This window comes from Malaya genurostris, chromosome 1 (genome assembly GCF_030247185.1).
Source record: "Malaya genurostris strain Urasoe2022 chromosome 1, Malgen_1.1, whole genome shotgun sequence".
In the NCBI taxonomy this organism is placed as follows: domain Eukaryota; kingdom Metazoa; phylum Arthropoda; class Insecta; order Diptera; family Culicidae; genus Malaya; species Malaya genurostris.
The window spans coordinates 146,958,891-146,969,649 of record NC_080570.1 but is presented as its reverse complement, the minus strand read 5'-3'; the positions used below and the strand labels follow the sequence as shown (position 1 = coordinate 146,969,649).

General features: G+C 37.6%; 1 protein-coding gene across 2 annotated transcripts; it reads left to right on the top strand.

Moving 5' to 3' along the window:
• The first annotated feature begins 4,294 nt into the window (after positions 1 to 4,294).
• LOC131426127 (proton-coupled amino acid transporter-like protein CG1139) lies at positions 4,295 to 9,893 on the top strand. Of its 2 annotated transcripts, none has more exons than XM_058588579.1 (3): positions 4,295 to 4,429; positions 7,493 to 9,057; positions 9,122 to 9,893. In XM_058588579.1, exons 2-3 carry the CDS (start codon positions 8,051 to 8,053, stop codon positions 9,537 to 9,539), a joined length of 1,425 nt encoding a protein of 474 aa, XP_058444562.1. In that variant the 5' UTR covers positions 4,295 to 4,429; positions 7,493 to 8,050; the 3' UTR covers positions 9,540 to 9,893. The 2 variants fall into 2 exon arrangements, with proteins under 2 accessions (XP_058444562.1, XP_058444561.1); XM_058588578.1 differs by having other exon boundaries at positions 4,304 to 4,497.
• Positions 9,894 to 10,759: the final 866 nt, after the last annotated feature.

Sequence of the window (10,759 nt, the reverse complement as noted above, 5' to 3'; positions counted from 1 at the left end):
CCCGGGAAATTGAATGAATTCCTCAATTCATTTCCACGATATTTCAGTTTTCATTCTAGACAGCACCGGAAATTATTAAAATGTTTTCTAAATCTTCTACATCTTCTAAATCTTCATTACTTATTTTACACATATTGAAAATTTGTGAAACCACTAAATCTTTTGAATTTCACAAATCCTTTAAATTATTATCATCTTGTGAATATTCATAATATTCAAAACTTTCAAGATCTTACAACTCTTTTGAATCTTGTAACTCTATTGAATTTTTGTAAATTTTTATATCTTGTAAAACTTATAAAGCTAATATATCTTTCCAGTTGTTTAACTCTCAATCTTCTATATTTACTTTATCTTATATATCTTCTACATTTTCAATATATTCTATATTTTCTATATCTTCTATATCTTCCATACCTTCTATATCTTTTATATCTTTTATATCTTCTATACCTTCTATATCTTCTACATCTTCTATATTTTCTAAATCTTCAGTATTTTCAATCTTCTAAATTTTCTATATCTTCAATACCTTCTATATTTTCAATCTTTCAACTCACCAAAATTTTCTCTATTTTCTATATCTTCTATATCTTTTATACACTTAATATTTTCTACATCTTCTATATCTTCTATATCTTTTATACCCTTAATATCTTCTACATCTTCTATATCTTCTATACCTTCAAAATATTCAATGTTTAAACTCTTCCACATATTCTTTATCTTTAATATCTTCTACATCTTCCATATTTTATATATCTTCCATACCTTCTATATCTTCTATATCTTTTATATTTTCTGTATTCTCAATCTTCTAAATCTTCTATATCTTCTATACCTTCCATATCTTTTATATCTTCTATGTCGTCTATACCTTCTATATTTTAAATCTTTCAACTCATCTAAATAGTCTATATTTTCTACATCTTCTATATCTTCTATACATTCAAAGCATTCAAAATATTCCCACTCTTCTAAATCTTTGAAATTTTATAAATCTTTAAAAACTTGTAAAGCTTATATACCTTTTCAATTTTTCAACTCTTCTATAAATTCTTTATCTTTAATATCTTCTACATCTTCTATATCTTTTATATCTTCTATACCTTCTATATTTTCAATCTTTCAACTCATCTAAATATTCTATATCTTCTACATCTTCTATATCTTCTATACCTTCAAAACATTCAAAATATTTCCACTCTTCTAAATCTTTGAAATTTTATAAATCTTTAAAAACTTGTAAAGCTTCTTTATCTTTAATATCTTCTACATCTTCTATATCATTTATATCTTCTATATATTCTATACCTTCTTAATCTCTTAAATATTCTAAACCTTCTAACTCTTCCAAGTATCCTGATTTGCCTAACACTCTAAAATCTTTGAAATCTTTTGAATCTTCTAAATTTTCATTAGAATCTTCGGAATTTTCAAAATCTTCTGTGTATTCAAAAAATCCCAAATCTTTCTTAATAAATCCGAGTCCTAAGTCTTCTATATCTTCTGAGACTTATAAATCTACTAAATAATCTAAATCTTCTAAACTTTCAGAATCTCTTAAATGCTCTTCTATTAAAAAACTAAATAACGAAAATCATCAAAATCTTTTCAATCTTTTAAATATTCTCAATTTATCAATCTTCTACATCTTCTAAATCTTCTAAATCTTTTAAATCTTCTACATCTTCTAAATCTTCTAAATCTTCTAAATCTTCTAAATCTTCTAAATCTTCTAAATCTTCTAAATCTTCTAAATCTTCTAAATCTTCTAAATCTTCTAAATCATCTAAATCTTCTAAATCTTCTAAATCTTCTAAATCTTCTAAATTTTCTAAATCTTCTAAATCTCCTAAATCTTCTAAATCGTCTAAATCTTCTAAATCTTCTAAATCTCCTAAATCTTCTAAATCTTCTGAATCTTCTAAATCTTCTAAATCTTCTAAATCTTCTAAATCTTCTAAATCTTCTAAATCTTCTAAATCTTCTAAATCTTCTAAATCTTCTAAATCTTCTAAATCTACTAAATCTTCTTAATCTTCCTAATCTTCCAGATCTTCTAAATATTCATTATTTTTACGTTTCGTCTTTGACTCATCAGTGCAGAGCAGTTCAAATTGAACTGCTTAGTGCTAAACTCGGCAGTTCAATTTGAACCGCTAAGCAGACGTAAAGTTTCTGCTACTTACAAACCATTTTTTGTTTTGCAACGAAGTGCAATGTCTTTTCTGACGTGCCGAACGAAAACGTTTTTCTAAATTTTCTAAATCATCCAAATCTTAAAAATCTTCCATATATTGCCGGTTTTCTAGTTTCTCAACCTTAAAAATTGTTCAAAGATGGTGTTCCGAATTCTTTGATTCGTCTGGATTACAAAAGTCGATCAAATCTTCTAAGCCATTTAATATATTTCCGTCATTATAAACTTCCGAACCTTATAAGCTTTGTTTATCATCTGAATAATTTAAATCTATATCTTCTAAGATTTTTTAAAATTTCAATACTATTCAAAGCTTCTTGATCTACTTTTCTGACGTTAATAATTTTTAAATGCTTAAAAAAACTCACACAAGTTCCTTGAATATCATCAAATATTCTAACGCATTAAGAGCTATCCAAAATTTTCTAAATCATCTAAATTGACTCTTTCAACTGTTAGTGTTTTTTATTTAACAATGTATTCAATAAGGCACACTGTTTTAACTCTAAGATGCTGATGGATTCGAACTGTGATAAACCCTTTGCGTTTACTGAATATTCACGAATATAACATATTTGTTGCTTCATTATCTAAATAATCGCACCCTATGAAATTCTCCTATTAGCTTCAATTGATGATACTACCCTGGGTCAGTTTCAGATTTTTCAACCGAAAACGACCCAATGTAGGCCTTTGTATTGGTTCCCAGTCAATTTCAAGAGTCTATGCTGGGATTCTAGGAAGAAATTGTCATTTACTAGTTCTATACATTCGAAGAACTTGAAGATTTAATTTTATATATTCAAGTATATAAAATTTTTATTGCAAATTCAACTAAATAAATGTACGAATATCGGAGAAGAAGAAAATGAATTGACAATTCAGTTCACTTTTTCGCACTCAATTCTGACAGACTTCCGAACCAATTGGTTGGAGGCGAAACTCATTCGGAATCGGTTTTTTGTAAAATTTATCGCCTACTCCGATTTGAATCGGAATTCACTCCGAACTGGCAACTGGTGATATCTTTGTTTTTACAGAACCCGCGACTGAGCTAGCAGACATCGACGGTAGATTAGACTACAGGCAGACACGATGCAAGGGCCCATCGTCAACAGACACGCTGACAAATGGCTGAAAAATGACAACAAATCACGAATAGGTCCCCCCCTCCACCGAGTTCCCCAGCTTGGTTTCCCGCTGCAGCGTCTGTGTGTTTGTGTGCGCCTCAGTAACTATGTAGACGTTGACGGACTGGACGGTCCTGGCCCGGGACGAACCGGCACACAGGGCTTCGGTTCACTTGTGGATCAGACCAGAATGGAATGCGATGTTGATTGCAGTTTTAGTGTTGTTATTATTGATGTCAATGGAAACTAGGCTCACACCTCCCTCTCTAATGCGGGCGCGAGAATTGAATAACATTAGCACGCCGTTTAGATAAACATTCCCGCTTGGCATAATAAACAAATCTGAAGAGATAATTATTCAAATTGAGATAGTCGGAACGATTTAATCCGTTCCGACCGGCGAAGGCGAGATGAATTCCGTCTGCGAAAATCGAATTGATCCAATCAGCAGTGGAAGTGTGGCAAAACCATTTGGTTTCCTCGGTGCCAAAGTGATAAAGACTGTTTCTGGTATTTCAATAAATCAGGCCTTAAAAAAAACTATCTTTAAAAATATTTGAAAACCATCGGCCACTTTGATTGACAGCACGGAATCTTTCAATGGAGACGCGTGGTGTTTTTTGTCAGCAGATTGAAATGCATCCAACCGAAACGCATTCGGCTGATGCAACATTGCCACAATTCGTAATAAGATTTTTTTTCCGGTTCGTTCCGCCGAACTTTGAACCGATAAAGTGACCGTTCAAATTTCACCCGTGATTTGATTCAACGTATGAATTAGAACTGCTTTCGCGATTCCAATGAAGTTCTGTCACGCATCGACGCGACGTGACGCAAAGAGCACTGACGTTCCACTGACTAGTTCTACTATTCCCGCACGGACATGGTCCAGTGGTCAAGCACGAATTCAACCGTACGAAACCGACCGATCGATCGAGAAGCTACCCCGGTCAGGAAGTGACCGGAATCGGACGGATCACAATCTCTGTCAGATCGAATAGTGATAGCAAGCAAACCAAAGGGTGAAGTCAGTGCGTCTGTGTGTGACGGGAACGGTGATATTTGCCGGCTCTAGTAGGCCTTGATAGACTCTAAGGTGATTTGCGGCTGTTAATCTGACGTAGTTCGCCAAAGGGCAAGACTGTTTTCAAACGTGTTGTTTGGGTATGACCTTCAAATAATTGAATAACAAAAAAGGAACGCTTTGATACTGCGTGATGATGCTGGAAGGGTCAATAGCACCCTTCGAAGCTAACGTGACTTGCCGAACGTGTAAACATTTTCGACTGTTACGATGTGATTACTGGTGATAGTGGCGCAAGCCCTTTTAAGTGGAATATGCCGTGTTTTTCGGTAGCAAATAAATGCTGATATGACGGTCCGGAACCTTTATGCAGAACAAATTTTTATTAGCTTGAAACAAAGTTTAACGGATCAATAATCTCATTTTCAGTTAATTTCAAGGAAAACAGTTCATTCCCATTCATTTGCGATTAAATATGAAAACCACCTGTTATTCTGAATAAGTGTAGGTTTTTGATAATAATGTTAAAAATTTAATCATTGCCCGGGGCTTTGTTATTAATAAAATTCCTAATGGTGATCTCCATTCCATCATAAGTTGCCGTCGCGACGTCAGTTTGTAAATAAGTTTATGTTGAAATATGTTTGTTTTTTGTTTGTTATTTTGTGCAGTATCGTTTTGAATAGGGTGCACAACACCAAAATTTAACAATAACAACAACAACATAATTCTCAAACAGTTAGGTTAGTTTTTAAGTTTTGAGACAAGAAGACAAGAAGACAAGAAGACAAGAAGACAAGAAGACAAGAAGACAAGAAGACAAGAAGACAAGAAGACAAGAAGACAAGAAGACAAGAAGACAAGAAGACAAGAAGACAAGAAGACAAGAAGACAAGAAGACAAGAAGACAAGAAGACAAGAAGACAAGAAGACAAGAAGACAAGAAGACAAGAAGACAAGAAGACAAGAAGACAAGAAGACAAGAAGACAAGAAGACAAGAAGACAAGAAGACAAGAAGACAAGAAGACAAGAAGACAAGAAGACTTGTCTCTTCTAGTCTTCTTGTCTTCTCGTCTTCTTGTCTTCTTGTCTTCTTGTCTTCTTGTCTTCTTGTCTTCAATGTAGTCGGTCAAGAGTAGAGAGTAGAATGTAGAGTGTATATAGCAAAAATAAGAGATAAGAGTACAGAGTAGAGTTTCGATAGTAGAGAGTAGAGAAGAGAAAGTACAAAATAGAGTGTAGAGAGTGCAAATCCTAATTAAAAATATAGAAGAAAAATGTTCAATAAATTTTTGTTTTATGAGGAAAATTTGTGTCGTACAAGTAAAAATCACACATTACCACATAAATTTTTTTTAATTTGAATTTTAGCTGTATGATGTCGAAGGCAAATATGACACTAATTGTTTTTAGAAAAATTGGCACTGAACATACCACCCGCTAAAGAATACCAATGCATCGTCGTTCCGCAGAATCATTGTATTTGTATGATGGAATCTCAAGGATTACACACTTTAAGCTTGCTGCGTTATCCAGAAATGTTCATCTACCGTTCATTACTGCATACTAAACAGCACACCCAGTGTTAACGTATAGTTAGTATAGGAGCTATTGTCCGTTGGCAAACCGACTCGCTGAGTGACGATATCCATTTATAACACTGTTTTCAAGTGTGCACGCACGAAACATTTCACGTAAATCATAAGGTAACCAAAAACAAAAACACAGAATTCATTCCAGCCATAGAGACCCTATGGGGGATACCATTTTCCCGAAAAGTAAAACCGACTACATTGCTTTTCTGTTTCATCGAACCACAGTTTTGATAACATGATGAAAATTTTCCAGTGGTACGAATTGAGATGCACTTCAACTTGTTCAACAGAATCGATGGACTTTAGAGATGGATTTTTTTTGCAAGAGAAGAATTCGTCAAGCTAAATTATTTTTCATCTTTTTATGAAGCTTTTCCTAACTGGAAGGCCGTCCACTCACTTAGATTTCTAAGCAGACAATTTTGAAGCCTTTTTGACAAAAATCGTTAGATGGAATATGAGCTGAACATTTTAATTAAACCACTTTCGTCTTCTTCCCTTGCGACATACGATAGAACCGTGGTGAAATACTCATGGATATCATTATTCTAAAATCAACAGTTTATCATCCAGGGTTGCCAGTTCCACACATATTCCCCAAGATCTCATTTTGACATTACGAATTCATGAGAGGGGTAGTTAAATTTACGATACGGTTTTAAAAGTGAGTGGCAGGTCGTGTCGTCGGTAAAACCCGTTCGAGAATTGTTTGAAACTGACAACCCACACCTGTAAAACTATGATTCTCGAAATTAAACCTTCTCATTCTTCGTCAATGAAAGAAAACTGTCTGATTTTTAACTTCGTTCTGCCGACTATTTGCGGTATAAACCTCCCAATATTTTGAAGTGTGAAAAAAATGAACAAGTCATTAAAAAAGGATAATTATCTTTTTCATAAAAGATTATTAGATATTTTTTATTGATCGAAGACCATCTGTAGAGGTTGATCTGGATTTAGCAGAAGATTGTATACTTGCATCAAAAGTCCCCAGGATCTAATTCAAAACTCCTGTTAACTGCACTAACAAGCGGTATGCTGTCTAATTTCTACTTCAAGCAGACTACCGCCTAGAAATACTCTTTATCTGAATTGGCATGATAACGGAATCACCAGGTTAAGAATAGAATCCGACAGATTACCAAACCTCTAGAACTGTGCGACCGCTCAGCAGAGCCTACTGCGGTGGTTGCGCCGGACAAAATCTTTACTCGTGAAAGAGTCAATCCCGTGCTGTCACTATCTTTCAATTTGCAAAAGCAAATCAGCGCATGGTTCGATTAAACTCGACTTCGATCGCCTTGAACCACGCTGCTCTCTTCCTCTTTGGCTGGAAGAAAAACGAGAAAGACACCACCTAGCCCCAGCACCTTGCCTGGTGCTTGATTGAAGACGGTTTTACCCGAAATTTATTCATCAAACCGAACCCGAAATCAAAACTCATGCAATAAACTAATTGACGGCGATAAGATGCAAGGCGCCACTGTTTACTACGGCCGGCGAATACGTAATGACATGAATGCTTTCCCTTTCCGCCAGGTTTAGACAGATTGCGTAGCCCCCTTCGACCAACGACAACGACGTGCTTAAGCGCATAGATCAGGAAATTTCGGTGCCGTCACGACGACGCCGGAACAGCAGCGATAAGAGTTCGCCGCATCTTTTCGTGAGAAACAAGAACCAAAACAAAACCCCTCGTTATCGGTTGGTACCCGGGAAGTACGGATGCTGCTGGTTAGTGCTGGATTTTGGTCAGATTACGTCGACGCGATCGAAGATGACACACTTGAATTGGGTGCCCCAGAATCGATAAGTGGACGAGCGACGCCTGCTTCGATCAGTGTTGATCGCGACTTGGAAGCAACCAGACAGAATAAATCCAGGCAAATTACCGCAGCTGTGAAAGTGAAACTGATTACCTTCTGAAGAAACTAGCACCGAAGTGAAACGTTGAAGCGTTGAAGCTTTTCAAACGGAGTTTGTCTTACCAGCAAATGCATATCAAGTGTTCTTGCGTGAAAAATCTAATCGGAAGAGTAACTGCTCGCTTCTACTGGGTTGTAGTTCTGGACAAGGGCTAAGCGCAGTTCGCTAACGATGGCACCGAATATCTACGATGTCGAAACTGCTCCACTGTTGGATGAAAACAGTAACAATCAAAGGTTAAAGCCGTCTCCTTTGGATGCCGCACTGAACGGTAACAAAACGTTGTTCTACGGTTCAACGATCAACAAATGGCAGAAGATAATTCGCTACGATCCGCTACAGCACCGGAAACTGGACAACCCAACTACTAACCTGGACACCTTGATGCACATGTTGAATGGGAATCTCGGAACCGGTATCCTGGCGATGCCAAATGCGTTCAAAAACTCCGGCCTGTACGTGGGACTGTTTGCCACTCTGATCATGGGAGTGATCTGTACCCATTGCATGCACATCTTGGTGAAATGTTCGCACGAACTCTGCCGGCGCTATGAGGTACCGTCAATATCCTTTTCGGAACTAGGTCGGTACGCTTTCGAGTCCGGCCCGAATGCTCTCTACCGTGTCGGTCGCCTGATCGGGGTTCTGATCAATTGCTTTCTGATACTGATGCAGATTGGTTTTTGCTGTGTATACTTCCTGTTCGTGGCCGTCAATCTGTGCGACTTCCTGGCATACGTATCGATCGAGGTTGACGTTTTCACCGTGCTGCTGTGTCTGCTGGTGCCGATGATCGCAATGAACATGATCCGATCGTTGAAATATCTCACACCAACCTCGCTGGTAGCGTCCGTCCTGGCGATCTCCGGAATTACGATCGCATTCATGTTCCTACTGCAGGATCTACCGCACAGCAGCTCGGTGACACCGATATCCGAATGGAGCACAATGCCACTGTTTTTCGGGACGGCCATGTACGCCTTCGAAGGAATCGGTGTCATACTGCCTCTGGAGAACAACATGAAAACACCGAAGGACTTTTGCCGTTGGAACGGAGTGCTGAACACGGGCATGACCATCGTTGTGTGCCTGTACTCGTCAGTCGGATTCTACGGATATCTCAAGTACGGCGATGAAGCCCAAGGTAGCATCACGCTCAATCTGCCCAGTGAAGAATTGTAAGTGATCATCGGTGTCCATTTCCAAATCAGGTTTGATTGAAATTATTTTTGAATTTTGCAGTTTGGCGCAGTCGGTCCGGCTACTGATGGCGATCGCTGTGTTCGCCTCCTACGCACTACAGTTTTACGTTCCTATGACCATCGTAGGGCCAACGGTACGCAGCTGGTTCGGGTCTCAGAGTGCCAAAAGTGCGGCCGAGTGTACCGCCCGAGTGGCACTGGTTCTGCTTACCTTCACGCTGGCAGCGATCATTCCCAATCTCGGAGCCTTCATCTCGCTGGTCGGTGCGGTTAGTACCTCGACACTGGCTCTGGTGTTTCCACCGATCATCGAAATCGTAACCTACTGGCCGGGTCGGAAGTACGGCACCGGGAACTGGATCCTCTGGAAGAACATTGCGATCTGTGCGTTCGGTCTGGTAGGATTCTTCATCGGAACGAGCACGAGCGTGGTGGAAATCATCACAAAATGGGAATAGTGGAGCAAAGTGAGTGATACTTTAGAATTGGCTTTGGGCACCAACCAAACCGCACAGTGTTCAAATAATATGAGATTTTTTTTTTCGAGGGAAAGAAATCAGTTGTCCGGATAATCAATTTCCTAGTGATTTGTAACTTGTTAAGAGTTCAATAGGCTTAAGATAGAACGTAACAGGAGAATATTTAGATGGATTGTCAGAATCAAGAAAAAATATTTGTGATAATATTGATAAACTTTATAGGTGACTTTATTAATGTTAGTGGAAGCGATCGAATCATAGTAGGCGAAGCGCCATAAATTCGTGAACGGCATTGTTTAGATTATGCTTAATTATTTTAAATAAACGAAAGATGATAACAATCAGTTTTTATAATTACAAATGTGTGAAATCCTGACTTTATAATTAGACACGAACACTAAAAAAAGGCTGTTGTCGAATTTTCATCAGCTTTAAATTTCATTTCCACATTTGTTTTCAATGGATATTTTTGTAATTTTTCAAGTATTGACATATTCTTTTGCAGCTAATATTCAGTCTGATACTTGTATTAAAAATCCAATCCTAACCCGAACCCATATGTTTATCGGGTTGAGGTCGTGTACGGCTGATGATTATTTTCATTTTAAACGAATACGGGTCCGGATTCGGGTTCAAAAATTTGGTCGGGTTTCGAGCATTCGAAAAATAAACCTGACGCCCTAGCCTGTGTACGATAACAGAAAAAAAATTGTCGCTTTCGGGTCAGGCACTGGTAAAGATTTATTTTCTATACATGAATTTTACAGGTAACATAATTCTACAAACGATACAATTCATAACTACCTAACTTGTCAAGTGACGCAATATTCCGTTCGCACTAAGTTTTAATGGCTCCGAGCAAGGATGGCTTTTGTCGTATCAAAGAACGCTCACCAGCAACTCTTCACACGATTGAATCAGTACCATCAAAGAGAGACGGATATCATCGCAACAACAAAAACCCGGCATGGCTCATTTAACGTAGAATCGACACCGAGCGAATTTCTCTCGATGACATTTCTGAGAATCAAGAGTTAGCACACTGCTGTGGATCTCCTCTCTGAAGCAACAAACGGTCGCTTATTCTCGTTTCGCGATCCGATTCTATACAGGCTGTGGATAACTGCGATAGAATCATTTTACTATTGCCTCTTACTCTAACTATGTGCATATAACCTTTGTATTAGTTCTGTCTATCA